Below are 17,081 nucleotides of genomic sequence, written 5' to 3' on the forward strand. Positions count from 1 at the left end.
CATACAATGAGGTGTGAAGTGTTCCCTACTCTTACATTTTTTCAAAATATTTGTAAAGTATTGTGTTAATTATTCTCGAAACATTTGATTGAATTCACCAGTGAAGCCATCTGGTCCTGGGCTTTTCTTTGTGGAAAGTTTTTTGATTACTAATTCAGTCTCTTTGCTTGTAAGAATCTGTTCAGATTTTCTCTTCTTCTTTCAGTCTCAGTAGTCTCTGCCTCTCTAATAATTTTTCCATTTCATCTAGATTATCTGATTTGTTTTTATAATATTTTTTATTTCTTCAAGGTCAGTAGTAATGTTCGTTCCTAATCTTAATAATTTGGGTAGGTAACAGTTTGTCAGTTTTATTGATCCTTTCAAAGAACCAACTTTTGGTTTTATTGCTTTTCTCCATTTTAAGGGATGCTGAAATGTTGCAATTAATTTCTCCACTAACTAGGAAGTGTTCTTTTGTATTAGTTTGTAGTTTGTATATCGTTTGTATTAGTCGGGCAACAGAATGTGTTTACATACACACGCACACATATACACACACACACATACACACACGCACGTACACAGAGATTTTAAGGAATTGGATCGTGTGATTGTGGAGGCTTGATAAATCAAAATCTGCGGGGTAGGTGGCAGACTGGAGACCCAGGGAGGAGTTGCAGTTTGGGCCCAGAGGCCGTCTGCTGGTGTCACTGAGTCCAAGCTCACTCTGCTCGGCTGCAGGACAGGCCAGCGAATCGGAGACGAGGTGCTGCGGCAAGGAAGACGACTTCATTTGCAAAGCCGGCAGATGGAGAAGATGGCAGACTAGTGTCTCTGAAAAACCATCTTATTGGGGTCTGGTTGCCACTTTCTTTCATAGAATCAGCGAGGGCGAGGTGGTGAGGGAGTAAAGTAAAAGGGCCATTAGTCTTTCAGAACATCTCCTGAAATGACCGGCCTCGGGGAGGGGATGTGTTAATTTCTTTTTTTCTTGTAGCCATTCACAGGTGGGCAGGGTTCCCTGAGGCAGGCCATTGTGTATGATTATAACAACAAACGCAAGGAAAAGCAAAGGTTAAAGTAAAAGAAACAGATCCAGTGGAGTTCCTTGGATTTATCTCTTCCCTGTTACAGTTGCAGAAATCCTTCCTGTTCAGGGAGAGGTTAGTCTCTCCTCTATTAAGGCCTTCAGCTGATTGGATAAGGCCCACCCACATAATGGAAAGTAACCTGCTTTATTCCAAGTCTCCTGATCTAAATGCTAACCTCATCCAAGAAACACCTTTACGAGAAGCGTCTAGAATAATGTTTGACCGTCTGGGCACTGTGGCCCAGCCAGGCTGACACAGAAGATTAACCGTCACATTCCCCGTCCTGTTATTCTACTTTACCTGTATCTGTGGTAATTATTGCAGTGAGGAAAAATTTACCCTTTGGAGATTTAATATGGCTTCCACATCAAATGTTTCCCTCACTAAAAGAAGTAATTTAAACCGTGCAAGTCAACAACATGGAATGGATTTGTGACGTTTCAGTCGATTACTGCCTGCCCTACGAAACACCCGTAGTATTCTGGTGACGTCAGATCCCAGCCTGTGCCACTGCGCTCACAGGCGGTAGCGCACCTCGTCTAACAGAACACCTACGTGCGCAGGATGCGCCTGCATCCACCTTCAGCACGGGGCACCTTCTCCGGCTCTAGGACCACTCTGGAACATGGCCACAGGAGTTCCGAGAAACGCTACCATCTCACGGGGTCTTTTCCAAGGACTATTTAAATAGAGGAATTTCTAAGACCCTTCGCCTTGCCCCTCATTCATCTGCCTCTACACTGCATCTCCTGAGTCCACAGAAGGAGAAGAGAAGCAGAAGGGATTACCGTGCGGACAGAATACCCTTGGACCCCAAAATGGGAATGCCCAGGGTCTCTGTTGATCTAAATGAGGCCTATACTCAGTGAATACATTTGATTATTTTCACTTTCTCTGATGTGCGTAAAATCAAGCACAAAACAGCAGATACAGGTAGCCCTTTCCGTGATGACTGGTTACCTTTCTGAAAAATACATTCCGTGTCAAAATGATCAAAGTTGACTCTTTTGAAAAAGTAACATTGTAACACTCCAATAATTGAATGTCCGTTTGTATAAGAATTATATCTTAAAACCATATTTAGTGAGCCATCACTGATATGAATGTACACTGGTTTGTAGTGTAACACGCTGCATTTCTTAAAGTTCAGCGTATTTATCAATGAAAGAGGTTTGGCTGTTACTAGTGGAAGGAAGGAAAAAGCTCACCGACTAGGCAGTGTAAGTTGTATATTGTTTGCATAAAATTAATAAAGTGAAGGCAAATTGATAGTATGCTGTAAATATGAATTGCAAAAGTTGCACCTTTGAATGTGTGTGTGTGTATATTTGTATACTTAAAGTATATACACATGTATATATACCCACACACATGAATTATTAGAAGCAATTCATTTCCTGCTCTAAGCTCTCAACAACTTCCTTTAGCTTTGGTGGATGGCGTGAAAGTTAGTGGTTTTGGTCTGTGTGTCTGTGCACGCGCGCATGTGCTGGCTTCCAAAGGATGATTGCTTCTGTGGTAGAAGCGCAAGCTTTAATGGTTCTCTCTGCTCTTTCCTACTACAATACAAAATAGTCCACATGAAGAGAAATTGGTTTTTTCTTCAATTGGTAAGAATTGCAGAATGTTTTTGCTCTGTATAATTCATTATAGAAATCGTGTTATAAACAATTCACAAAGCACTGCTTATCATGCATCTGTCTTCAAACATAATTTCTTGCAAATGATCTCCTAAAAAATCATCAGTTTTTCTCCCCTTCTGCCCCTGCTGGAGCATGTCACGCATTTTTTTTTTAAAACAAGATCAGTTTTGGGACTTCTGTAAGTTAAAACTGTTCTTTCCGTTTAACTACAGTGTTTACCATAAAGTTCAATAAAAACTAAACCATCCATTTGCTGTTATTTCTTTTAAAAGCTATTATTTATCCATCTCTACTTCTGTGTTTCTTCCTAATCCTGTCTCTTATTTGTCCAGTGTTTGAACACCAGTGAGCCTCTAGTTATATTGCCTATTTTATAAATCTAGCAAAAATTCCCATTTGTTCCAATATTCAGTCATTTTATTAACGAATGCTATGTAGGTAACTACAGCTATGTCAAAATTTACTGCCTTAATATTTTTTCCAAAAAAATAAAATTTATACGAAGAGAACATTTAGAAGCATTCTTTCAAAAGTGGTACAGGTTATTTCTTGAACAAGAAAGAACTCTGCGTAATCTTGACATGTCTGGAATACTACTTGGAAATACCTTCTCGGACAGAAAGAAACCATTTCTGCTTGGAGAATTTTAGGTTGCATAGACTCAACTTAAAAAAATACATTAAAATTTCAAATCCAATTTTACCCCTTTCAGAATTATATTTTTATATTAATTTTTATGTGTGCATACTGTATTTTCTCATAATTTTGAAAGAGTAAGTTAGAACTCATTTCTTTATTAGCTGGCTGGAAGATTAAATTCTCATGTGGTTTTTCTATTTTTTTTAATGGTAATGCTGTGCTGTGCTTTAAAAATATTGTTTATGGTATCAGGAAAACTTTTTAAGACCTAGGTAATTTTTTTTTCTTGGAAATTGCGAATTGATATTTTATATTAGCTTCCATGATTTCATTAGGTACTTTGAGTTTCTATTTTTATTTTTTGCTGGAGATGAGTTGAAAGGTTCAAGGGTAATTATGGTATTTGAACATTTCTTTATACTGAAAGCAACTTTTGTGTCTGTGACATTCCAGAGGTGAATTTTCCTTGTTTGAAAGCCATTTCCCCCTTTATGTACAAAGTTAGCATATGTATGGCTAGTTAATATAATCCATGATAACATTTAGGTTTCTTTTTTTTTCCCCTGACACTGTTTTATAAGATGGATGTAGAAGGTGACTAATCCAGCCACTCCAGATCTCAGTAACTTTTATAGTTTACTGTTCACGTTGCTTTTCAATTTAAACTTCCTCCCAAGATTTTTACTTGTTTGTTGTTTTAAGATGTTCTTAATTATCTTTCTTTGTCTTTGGGATAATTTTATGATGGGCATAGTATGGGAGCATCACTTCAACAGTAAGTTTGTCTTAGGATAATGTTACTACATAGTCTTTACATGTCTCTTATGTGTATATCATTATAACAAGATGGGCATTATATTCAAAATGTTGATTTTAATGGAAATTTCCAACATTCTGTTGTCAGGAGCCTGTTGTATAATAATTCCCAGCCGCTTAGTTTTTATTAATGTCTACATGAGGTTTTTTTAAGTCTTCTTTAAAAGTTCATTCATAGTAATATTTTTCTCTTCCTTTTTTTTTTGGATAAATTTATTTTTTTTATTTATTTATTTTTGGCTGCGTTGGGTTTTCGTTGCTGCGCGCGGGCTGTCTCTAGTTGTGGTGAGTGGGGGCTACTCTTCGTTGCGGTGAGCAGGCTTCTCATCGCGGTGGCTTCTCTTGTTGTGGAGCATGGGCTCTAGGCATGCAGGCTTCAGCAGTTGTGGCACGTGGGCTCAGTAGTTGTGGCTCATGGCCTCTAGTGCACAGGCTCAGTAGTTGTGGTACATGGGCTTAGTTGCTCTGCGGCATGTGGGATCTACCCAGACCAGGGCTCAAACCCTTGTCACTAGCATTGGCATTCTTAACCACTGATCACCAGGGGAGTCCCTCTTCCTTGTTAAGGTGCCTATTGAACTCATTCAATATTGGATTGGTCAAATTAATCCATTGTTTTAAGAGAATAACTTTCATCCAACGTTTTTGGCAGTTCTCCCAATTTTTTTTTTTTTTGAAAAGCACATTTTCGTATATTTAAGGTGAGAAAAAGATAATTAAAATGCTTATTTTTACTTTCTTTTAAGAAACTAAGCACTTTTCTTGATTGTGTTAAAATAAATGTATTTCTTCAAAAAATCAGGAAGTTTAGAGTGGACCCTTCTATAGATCTCTAATTTTTGAGGTGCCTATGACCGATATTGCTCTGTTATAATTCAAGCAGCTTTCACTGAAACTCTTCTTTCCCAATCTACCAACATCTGTAACATTTAACATATTAAGAGCTTATATTCTTAAAAACATTGGGGCTGCATAATATCTGATGTTGTTATATCAGATCGGTTACAGAAATGTAACCAAAGATGGAAACTGTGCCGTTTGAAAAATCCGAGCGGTCACACAGTAGGGTTTATTTTCTTGTAGTTAACAGAAAGGCAGGTCGCACTCTCCTTCACACCTGTGACTTTTGAGGCTCTTGGTGTTGGTGGTGAGTTACCTTGGCTCTGCTGGTGGTGGGGGGTGCCTTTTGTGTTAATGGAGATGACTGCCCATAAGATGATCGTGTATTTTTTTTTTATAAAATGTCATCATAAATGTCAAAATTTTATGAAAAAGTAAGATCATTAAAATGATGACTATTTAAATTATAAAAATTTACACTGAAGTTATTTATGGGAGCCAAAGAATATGATAACAATTTGTGATTTAAAAAAAATTTCCTATCAATTTGATTAGTTTAGTTGTAAGTTTTCAAAACCCAGACTCCTTCTCTTTTATCATCTTCACTTCTTAGGTGAGACTGCTGGTTCTCTATTTATTTTCCTTGACCTTTGGTCTTTAGTTTTTATACTGTATTCTCATTAAAAAAATTTTCCATTGTTTTTACTTTCATTGCTTTTTAAGTATTTTAATTTATTGGCTATTTCTAACCTTTAAGAATATAAAACTTTGATCTATTACCATAATCATTTCAAAATACAGAAGACTGGAACCTGCCTCTGAGACACAGTCAAAACGTATTTTCTGTTATATGTTGGTATAACCACACAAATACAACTACCAGTACCGGATTTCATTTGTTTGGTGTTTTTGTGTGTGTTTTTTTTTTAATTGTAAAAGTACGTAATATTATGGAAACTTTAAAAAAATAGGACAAAACAGTTGCCTACAGCCCTCTTTCCCTAATACAGTCATTGTCTGCTTTTATACTTTTTTCTGTATCCATACCAATTTTTATATTAGTAAAAGTAAAACTCATAGTATAACTATGACTGCTGTATATGTCCAGTTTTTTTCCATTTATTAGTATATCAAATGCAATTCTAATGGTGCCGTATAGGTTTTTTAAAAATATTTTATTCTGTATCGGGGCATAGTTGATTAACATTGTTGTGTTAGTTTCAGGTGTTCAGCAAAGTGATTCAGTTATACGTATACACGTATCTGTTCCTTTCAAGTTCTTTTCCCATTTAGATTATTACGGAACATTGACCAGCGTTCCCTGTCCTATACAGTAGATTCTTGTTGGTTATGTATTTTAAATATAGCCCTGTCCTCAGCCCCATTTCTTTGAAAAGGTGTTTTTCATAATTAATCATTCCCATACTTTGTATGTTTTGGATGCTTCAAGTTTTTTTTTTTTTACTATTAAAAATATCACTAACATTTGAAATTATAGGATGGTTAGGCATAATATTTATCTACAATTTGAAGCTAATTTTAATACCAAATGAGTCTTAATTCACATACGTAAGCATTAAATGTAATACCCTTTTGATGAATGGTGTTATATCAATAACTATAGTGAAGTAGCTTTGGAAATAACCAAATCACAACTGCCTGAGTTTAATTTTTTTTCTTTTACTTTAGAGAAATGTCAAAGTCAAATCAGATTAGAAATACTTGCTGAAAAATCTTAGTTTCTACCCCTGAGCCTATGTTGTGAAAACCCTTAAATTACAAGTATTTGGAATAATTTCTGTTCCCCTAGTAGATCAGGAACTCTTTGAGGGCAGTGACACTGTTTTATATATTTTGTATTTTACACATCATCTTAAATACAGAGGAGTATCAAAAATATATTTAATTATATTTGAAAAATATCTTCTAACAGAAAAAGAGCTTATAATTTTTAATCCCTAAATTAAACTGCTGCTTCTCTTTGATAATTTTTTCCTGTTATTTCATAAAGTCACTGAAGGCTCACCAGTTTTTCTCTCATACATCTATGTGTGTGGAATAACATTTCAAACTTTGTTCTTGACTTTCTTTCATCTTTTAATGTTTGAGCCAAGGCCTTGGCAATTGTTTTCTTTTTCTGACACTACAAGAAGAGTTACTTAAACCTGTAGATTGTTATGCCTGCCTCATACGTTGCTGTGAGAGTTAAATGAACTAATGCACGTAAGTGCTTCAGATGGTGTCTGTTATCCAGTAAGTTCTCCACAAATACCCACTAGCACCACCACTTCTGTTGTTTTGGTATTAATATTACTAATAAGGGAATGATCTAAACTCAGACCAAGAATCACCTTTTTCTGGTCATGACATCATAATTAACTATCTGGTGCTTCAGTACAAAGTATGTATTCATATAAAGTAGGAAAAGGATTGTTCAGTAAGTATTTCTGGGACCACTGGTTAATTATTAGAAAACTATAAAGTTACAGCCTCACGTCACAAACTTGATCTCCTAATCACAGCTGAGTAATTCCAGATGGATTTAAAAAATTAAGTGTAAAGCCATGTAACCTATTTTTTTTTTTAGTTTTAGAAAATTTGGGTATTTATCAGACTAAAGGGTAGGAAAGTCATAAAAGCAGTGGAAGAAATGACAAACCAAAGAAGTTCACAGATTCAAATACATAAACCTTTAAAATTTCTTTGAAAAGGAAAACTGAAAATCTTAAAAAGTCTTTGCAACAAATAGGGCCAAGGGCTGTGACCTTAAAAGATACATGTATGTGTATATATATTTATGAAGACCGCAATCAAAAAGTGATCAACATGTATTAACCAACAATTTACAGAAGAAATAAATGCAAATGAGTAATAAACGTGAAGGAGAGCTCAACTTTACTATCAGTTAAAATGAAATGATACACAGTTTTTCACTTGTCAAATCACTACAGATTTTTAAATGGTTAGAAGTCCTTTAATGAAAGAATGGTAATAGGGGCAGTTGTACTTGGAAATGTACACTGTTATTAACCAATCTGAGAAGCATTTGGACAAGATCTGTCAAGCTTCTTACAATTTGCCCTAATAAAGTCATCAGTGACATAGAGTAACAGGAATGTACAGGGATGTTTATTGCTGTCTTGTTGAAATAAGGAGCAAATAACAAGCAACTTAAATGTCATCTTTTATAATAAAAAAGTAAATTTACTTTAAAACAGAACCATACAAGTAGATAAGTTAAAAGTCATCGTAAATTATTCCTGCTGGAAAATATTAGATAAGAAGCGTCTCCGTGTGATGAAGGGCTGACCTGCAGCTGCAGTCTCACTGTGAAGCCACTTTCCTATTGTAATAAAGTAAACACGCTGTTCCTTAAAAAACACAAATCTTTAGCAGCTGTGGGTAAGAGCCCTGGAAAAAGCCTGTCCGTAAAAATGTTGAGCCAATTATAAATTACAAAAATGTGAGATATAAGGAAAAATACATTTTGTACGAAACTCTTCCCTTACTCCAAATTCCTTGTTACTGTTTCTTTCCTGCTCCTTCTTTTTAAAAGCCAGCTTTTGCTAAGACTTGTGCACAGAAAACAAACTAGAAGTAAATGCGTTCTAGGTTATTTATTCACATTTATTGGAAAGAACCTTCTGCTTGCTTTCAGTTTAAGTACACATTCTTGGTCATCTTTTTAATAAGAGAACCACCTAAGACCTGAAGGCCAGAAATTATTAAACCCTTTTCCTGACATAAAGGTCGCTCTCCTTTAGGCTTAGACTTAACCGAGGTGTGCTGACGCGTCACTCACTGTGTCACTGAAGTTTGAAAGTTACAGTCTCTTCGCTGCCTTGAAAGGCAGACCCAATGTGCCGTTACCTCTGGCCACCTGGTTTGGTTTTGCCTTTATCTGAGAGGCAAGTTAAGTATTCTGGATTTCATACCTTTTGTCATATCCTCTGTTGTTCTGGGCTGGGGATTTTTCTTTTCTTGTTTTCTGACTCTGTTTTTGTGTATGCACATATATGTATGTACACGTGTATATGCCTGTGTGCATATGTATGCGTATGTGTGTGTGTAAATGGGTGGTGTAAATATGGACCATATATAGGTGTGTGTGTTGAGGAGGTGAGGGATCATGGGTAAGGAGGACAGGAGGGAGGGATGCTCTGTAGGTTTAAATATAGGAACAGAAGTAGCACAGCCCTAGAAGGAGTATCTAAGAAAAAATGAAAGGATAGTTAATGTACACTTAGGTCTTTGTTTTATTTCTTTAAAAATGCCTTACCACTTTAATAAGGTACTTTTAATATTTATCATATTTAAATCTGGCTTTACTATTTTGTGTCTTTCGTAGCATTACCCAATTAAAAACACATACGCCCCTTAATTTGTTTTTCCCGTTCTTGCTAGACGTGTGCTGTGGGAACGGACACAGCATGCTCCTGCCTTCGAGGACTTTAAGTTTAGGTGGGACGTAGCCAGGTACTGGTCTCTATCTAGTCTGTAAGGCGTTTGCCATATGCTAGGCACTGAGCGAATGCTTCACATGGACAGTTTAACCTTAATAACCCTGTGAGGGGTTGACAGTATCCTTATGTTAAAGCTGAGAAATGAGCCTTAGAGAAGTTTTTAAACAGTTTGGCAAGTCACCCAGTTAGTAAGTAAGCCAGTGACCCAGGCCTGTCCCCCTGCAGTCTGAGCCTTTAACACTCAGGGAGCGGAGGTCCGATTGGATCCGTATGGACCTGGCTGGCTTTTCCCTTTGTTTTGTACATGAGGCACGGGGCCAAGGTACTCAAGCCTCAGAACCTGTGGGAATTCCACTTGCCTGGTCGTGGCCACCTGGAAAACATGTGAGCGAGGTCAGGGCCGTGTCGTGGTGCGTGGGCGCATGTGGTGACATCCCTGATGCACTGGCCCGGGTGCAGGGGCCAAGCAGCTCCGATGCTCCCCAGGGCTGCTTCCAGCCCTGAGCCTTCACGGATGCAGGGTTTTGTCCTTTTGTCTGCCTCTTACATTTCTCTTGTGAAAATACCAAATGCGTTCTGCTTCCTTTGTTGAAATTTATGTTAAGAAAATGAAACAGGAATGATAGTAGAGTTTTGGGGGTTGCCTTTTTAAAATTCTGTTTCGAAAATTTACTTTTTACTTTGATCAAGCACCTATTCTGTACCAAGCGCTGTACAACTCGCATCCCCAAGCCATCCTGTAGGCCAGGGTCCTCCATCCTTGATGTCCATCGAGATCTCACGTTAGAAATCTGGTTCCCTTCTCTCTTTCTCCCACTATCTCATTATTGTTTATGATGGAAGTGAAAACTTCAGTTAATCCTACAGACTCCATTAGGTAAAGCGCTTTCACTGAAGTTCAGGATGTAGCTGGGGTTCGTGGATCAGGAATCTTTCCGGTTTTCACTTTTGGGTTCATTGTGGGCGAGGCATTTACGTCTTAGATCCATTTCTGGGCCAAATATGTGTAGTGATTTGATAATTGTTTTTTCATATCGCCTTTATTTTGAATATTATTAATTTTTAAATCTAATAGTAATATTTATTTTTCATGTACCCTAAAATTCACACAGATCAGTTATTACATTATTATGTTTTATTATAAAATACCTTTATTAAGGTTTTTTCTGTTTATCAAATTTGATCAATATTCTTTTTAAAGAGAATCTATTTTTATATGTTTTATAATTATACTTGCGTCTTTTTCTGTACTACAGAGCTGATAGAGAATATATATCATATCTTAATAAGCAGGCTGTTTTCCCTCCCTTTAAAGTCTGTATTTTGAGAGTGTTGGTTAGGCCAAGAATTCTTGAATGGTGTGTATGGTAAATATCACTATTCTAGAAAAGGCATAAGGCCAGAATGATATAACAACATGAAGCAGAAGCAGAATGAAATGGGAGTTGACTGGGAAAAGGAACTTTTGCAGCTGCTTTTCTAAGCCAACATTTCAAGTGACAGTGGTGAGCTGGAGGGGACCGTTTAAGCAGACAGGAAATTTATTTAAATACTCGAAAAGCTGTTTAATAAAAGATGACATGGTCTATTCATAAGAGTGCACACTTGTGGCTCTGAAACTTATTTCCAAATTTCAGTAGCCTTCAAATTATAAAAGCATAGAATTTCCATAGGAGAAGAAGAACTTGGGGCTTGGTCATTTGCTCCACCCCCTGGGGTCTCATAGCAGTTAAGTAACTTGCTCTTAGTGACAGGCAGGTTCTATCTGCCGGATCTGTGCAGAGGCCTGTTTGACACTGTGCTCTCCCTAACTTTAGTTTTCTTTCTGTTTAACAATAGATGCTGTCTGTGGCACAGGTATGTTGTTAGGCTGTGCTCAGAATATAGCATAAAAGATTCTAGTGCTTCTGAGTGGGAATATTCAGCATTTATATTTAAACTGATTTTAGTGCTTTTAACTTTTTCTTATCAAATGTGTTCATCAGTCAGTCTGTGAAAAATTTTCTTTATGACGCCTGACCTCCTTAATTTGTTTTACCACGTAGTTATTTTGGTTCCTGATTTCGGAAAAGAACTCTTTATGATTCGGAACCAAATAAAATTTATGATATTATAACTATATAATTAAATGTTAGATGATTCTCTTAACAGTCGTTTTCATGAAATAGTGGAACATCTATTTACCTTTATTACTAAGTGCACTTGTAATGATATTATGGTGAATAAAATCCAGCCCAACTTTGAGGGTGTTTTCTTTCTGTATTGTGGTGGGGTCTCTTTTTTTAGTTCTAATTGCTAAAAATAGTTTTTTGTATTTGCAGCTGGTTTTAGAAGAAGTTTCCGTCTTAGTAGAAAAGATAAGAAAACAAATAAATCCATGTATGAGTGCAAGAAGAGTGACCAGTACGACACAGCCGATGTGCCCACATATGAGGAGGTGACACCCTATCGACGGCAGATGAATGAGAACTACAGACTCGTTGTCTTGGTTGGTAAGTGATTGTTTTGTGTGTGATGCTGAGGAAATAAGTGAGACAGTGGGAATTTAACCTCAAAGAGAACAATGCTGGAAATTTTCAGGCTAAAAAAATCTCACCCTAACACCTTTTCTTCGGCCTCAAAAATGAAACCTTTAGTCTTTTTGTACCTATGACATCGAGGAGACTTTCAAGACCTCTGGGCCACGGCGTTGGCATCTTACTGGACCCTCTGTGGGACAGGGGAGAGCAAACACTGTCACAGTGTATTCAGCATATCAGGGCAACTAAGTAATAGAAATGAAAAAATTTAATGTAATCGCGTTTCCTTTGATTCATTTTGAGGCAGTAGCCATGGTATAAGCTTCCTATGGGTTTAGATCTTTGATGAAGTTCTAGGGTGTTTAAAGCTAGAGAGTTAGCGAAACCGCGAAAAGTAAGTATATGCGGGGATTTCCATAAATATTGGTCTGATTTGCATTAACATCCTAGCAGACGTCTTGTCCAGCCTTTAAGATAGGAGCAGACACAACCTTCGTGTCCCCACCCCACCCTGGTTTGTGTTTCTTTAAAAGTGTGGTGACAGGTGTATAGGCTTCAAGGATCAAAGCCAGTGATTTGGGGGGAAAATTTGGAGCCTAGATTCTATCTCTTGTTGTGCCTTTATAAACTGACGACGACAGTTACGCGGATGAGAATAGAGGGAAAAGCTAGAGAATCCCCCTTTTTATTAAGATGGGGTCCTTTGAAGGTAACAGCGTGTTCGTAACAGACGGTGGGTGACCAGTAGGAAATGATGCAGCTTCTCACATCCAGTGGCTCTGGAGGGGATCGTGGCATCGCCAGATATTCCCACTGTTTGCACTATTTAGAAATACGTATTCACACACTCCAAGGTTTCCTTTAGTGACTGTGCCCACTTCTAGTCTGTGTATACTGGACCCTCACCCCCTCTCCAACCCCACCTGGAAGAATGTTCTCCATAGGTCTTTTTGTTGCCTGGAGCGCTTACAGTGCCCCAGCTTTCCTCCTTGTGGAGCTGAGCGAGCGAGAGCCCAAGCCTTCCCCAGTTCCAAGTCCTGTTACCTCGTACTCGGGCTCCTTGGACCTCCTGCCCCTGTCCTCGCAGCACCCCTGCCCCGAGCCACCCCTCGGCAGCACCAGTCCCTGCAGAGTCCCTCCCAGCCCTGTCGCATACCTGCTCTCCACCTGAGGGGAGGTGTACTTTGTGATAAAAGGGCAGAGATAGTGTGATTTCCTACGTCCCCTTAAATCTAGATGACCCTCTCTAGTCCAGGAGTTATTATTACAACTATATAACCTTTGGTTTTCTCTACGGGATCTAATTGAAAGAAGAAAGTAGGATAAACCTTGCCTTTTTTTTCTTTCCTTTAGGTGCTAACAATAAAAAAAAAAAAAAACCCTTTCCTTGGGGCTAAGGAAGGGGAGATAGATGAGGATAAGTTATAAGTCTGAATACTAATCCAGGGAAGAATAAAATTAATCACAGAAGCAATTAACCATAGTTGGTGATTATGGAAAGGGAATAGCCACTCCCTAGAATCTTCCAAAGGAAAAGGGGGTGAGGAAAGCTTGGCCTCACACAGATAGAATTAATCATGGGTTTCTGTGAAACGGTACTGTATGCAGATGTCATTCCCCAGCCCTTGAAATTCCTAGTATCCATTTTGTAGATTCCTTGACACTTTTCAGGAATAGTTAATCCTGTTATCTGTGAATAGAGACAGTTTTGTTCCTTCTTTGCAGGAATTCTTTAATTCTCGCTTTATTGTATCTCCTCCTCACTCCAGGCTCCCCAGCGTGATGGTGAATGGCAGCGGTAGTATTCAGTCTTTCACCAGGAAGTATGATACTAGCTATAGGTTTTTAAATAGATACCCTTTAGCAAATTAACAGATTCCCTTCTATTATTAGTTTGCTGAGAGTATTTATCATGAACTGGTGTTGAATTTTGTCAAGTGGTTTTTGTCTGCATCAGTTGAGATGATTATGTGTTTTCTGTCATTTGATCTGTTGAAATGCTGACTCGTATGGATTGATTTTTGAATGTTGAATGAGCCTCGCCATTCCCAGCACAAACTCCACTAAGTCGTGACATATGAGTCTTTTGCCTAGTACTCCAGTTATCTAGCCTGCAGTTTTCTTACGATGTTTTTGTCTGCTTCTGTATCAAGGTAATGCTATATTCATAAAACATGTAGGGAACTGTTTCCTTCTCTTCATTTCTCTGGGGAGTTTCTGTAGAATTAGTATTATTATTTTTTAAATGTTTGGTAAAATTCTCCAGTGAAAACACATTTGGGCATGGAGCCATCTTTTGGGGGACGTTTTTAACTACAAATTTAATTTCTTTAAAAAAAAAGGGAGGGGGGAGAGAGAGAGAAGGGGTGGAGAGAGGGCGAGCAAGCATGTAAGAGAGTTCATCTCTACACACACACACACACACACACACACACACACACACACACGACTGTTAGGTTTTCTTCTTTTTTATTTTTAACATCTTTATGGGAGTATAATTGCTTTACAATGGTGTCTTAGTTTCTGCTTTATAACAAAGTGAATCAGCTATATGTACACATATATCCCCATATCTCCTCCCTCTTGCATCTCCCTTCCACCCTCCCTATCCCACCCCTCCAGGCGATCACAAAGCACCGAGCTGAACTCCCTGTGCTATGCAGCTGCTTCCTACTAGCTATCTCTTTTACATTTGGTAGTGTATATATGTCCATGCCACTCTCTCACTTCGTCCCAGCTTATCCTTCCCCCTCCCTGTGTCCTCAAGTCCATTCCCTATGTCTGCATCTTTATTCCTGTCCTGCCTCTAGGTTCATCAGAACCGTTTTTTTTTTACATTCCATATAAATGTGTTAGGATACGGTATTTGTTTTTCTCTTTCTGACTTATTTCACTCTTTATGACAGACTCTAGGTCCATCCATCTCACTACAGATAACTCAATTTCACTTCTTTTTATGGCTGAGTAATATTCCATTGTATATCTGTGCCACATCTTCTTTATCCATTCATCTGTCGATGGACACTTAGGTTTCTTCCATGTCCTGGCTATTGTAAATAGTGCTGCATTGAACATTGGGGTGCATGTGTCTTTTGGAATCATGGTTTTCTCTGGGTATATGACCAGTAGTGGGATTGCTGGGTCATATGGTAATTCTATTTTTAGTTTTTTAAGGAACCTCCATACTATTCTCCATAGTGGCTGTATCAATTTACATTCCCAACAACAGTGCAAGAGGGTTCCCTTTTCTGCAAGCCCTGTCCAACATTTATTGTTTGTACACTTTTTGATGATGGCCATTCTGACTGGTGTGAGGTGATACCTCATTGTAGGTTTGATTTGCATTTCTGTAATGATTAGTTATGTTGAGCATCCTTTCATGAGTTTGTTGGCAGTCTGTATATCTTCTCTGGAGAAATGTCTGTTTAGGTCTTCTGCCCATTTTTGGATTGGGTAATTTGTTTTTTTGATATTGAGCTGCATGAGCTGCTTGTATATTTTGGAGATTAAGCCTTTGTCAGTTGGTTCATTTGCAAATATTTTCTCCCGTTCTGAGGGATGTCTTTTCATCTTGTTCATGGTTTCATTTGCTATGCAAAAGCTTTTAAGTTTCATTAGGTCCCATTTGTTTATTTTTGTTTTTATTTCCATTTCTCTAGAAGGTGGGTCAAGAAGGATCTTGCTGTGATGTATGTCATAGAGTGTTCTGCCTATGTTTTCCTCTAAGAGTTTGATAGTGTCTGGCCTTACATTTAGGTCTTTAATCCATTTTGAGCTTATTTTTGTGTATGGTGTTAGGGAGTGATCTAATCTCCTGCTTTTACATGTACCTGTCCAGTTTTCCCAGCACCACTTATTGAAGAGGCTGTCCTTTCTCCACTGTACATTCCTGCCTCCTTTATCAAAGATAAGGTGTCCATACGTGCGTGGGTTTATCTCTGGGCTTTCCATCCTGTTCCACTGATCTATCTTTCTGTTTTTGTGCCAGTACCGTACTGTCTTGATTACTGTAGCTTTGTAGTATAGTCTGAAGTCAGGGAGCCTGATTCCTCCAGCTCCATTTTTCTTTCTCAAAATTGCTTTGGCTATTCGGGGTCTTTTCTGTTTCCATACAAATTTTGAAATTTTTTGTTCTAGTTCTGTGGAAAATGCCAGTGGTAGTTTGATAGGGATTGCACTGGATCTGTAGTTTGCTTTGGGTAGTATAGTCATTTTCACAATGTTGATTCTTCAATCCAAGAACGTGGTATATCTCTCCATTTGTTTCTATCCTCTTTAATTTCTTTCATCAGTGTCTTAGAGTTCTCTGCATAGAAGTCATTTGTCTCCTTGATAGGTTTATTCGTAGGTATTTTATTCTTTTTGTTGCAACGGTAAATGAGAGTGTTTCCTTAATTACTGTTTCAGATTTTTCATCATTACTGTATAGGAATGCAAGAGATTTCTGTGCATTAATTTTGTATCCTGCTACTTTACCAAATTCACTGATTAGCTCTAGTAGTTTCCTGGTAGCATCTTTAGGATTCTCTATGTATAGTATCATGTCGTCTGCAAACAGTGACAATTTTACTTCTTCTTTTCCGATTTGGATTCCGTTTATGTCTTTTTCTTCTCTGATTGCTTTGGCTAAAACTTCCAGAACTATGTAGAATAATAGTGGTGAGAGTGGACAGCCTTTTTCTTGTTCCTGATCTTAGAGGAAATGGTTTCAGTTTTTCACCATTGAGAACGATTTTGGCTGTAAGTTTGTCATATATGGCCTCTATTATGCTGAGGTAAGTTCCCTCTATGCCAACTTTGTGGAGAGTTTTTATTATAAATGGGTGTTGAATTTTGTCAAAAGCTTTTTTTGCATCTGTTGAGATGATTATATGGTTTTTCTCCTTCAGTTTGTGAATACGGGATATCATATTGAGTGACTCATTATATTGAAGAATCCTTGCATTCCTGGGATAAACCCCACTTGATCGTGGTGTATGATCCTTTTAATGTGCTTTTGGATTCTGTTTACTAGTATTTTTTTGAGGATTTTTGCATCTGTGTTCATCAGTGATATTGGCCTGTAGTTTTCTTTCTTTGTGACATCTT

At 37.8% G+C, this 17,081-nt stretch overlaps 1 protein-coding gene across 5 annotated transcripts in view; it reads left to right on the top strand.

Annotated features, from left to right (window-relative positions):
• Nucleotides 1-17,081, top strand: part of MPP7 (MAGUK p55 scaffold protein 7) — a 253,485-nt gene that overhangs the window by 188,326 nt on the left and 48,078 nt on the right. For all 5 annotated transcript variants that reach the window (XM_060163543.1, XM_060163535.1, XM_060163558.1 and 2 more), the window contains one exon: nt 11,796-11,966. In XM_060163543.1, coding sequence (XP_060019526.1) covers nt 11,796-11,966 — 171 coding nt within the window. The remainder of the gene's footprint in view (nt 1-11,795; nt 11,967-17,081) is intronic.

The sequence above is a fragment of the Lagenorhynchus albirostris genome, chromosome 1 (genome assembly GCF_949774975.1).
Source record: "Lagenorhynchus albirostris chromosome 1, mLagAlb1.1, whole genome shotgun sequence".
In the NCBI taxonomy this organism is placed as follows: domain Eukaryota; kingdom Metazoa; phylum Chordata; class Mammalia; order Artiodactyla; family Delphinidae; genus Lagenorhynchus; species Lagenorhynchus albirostris.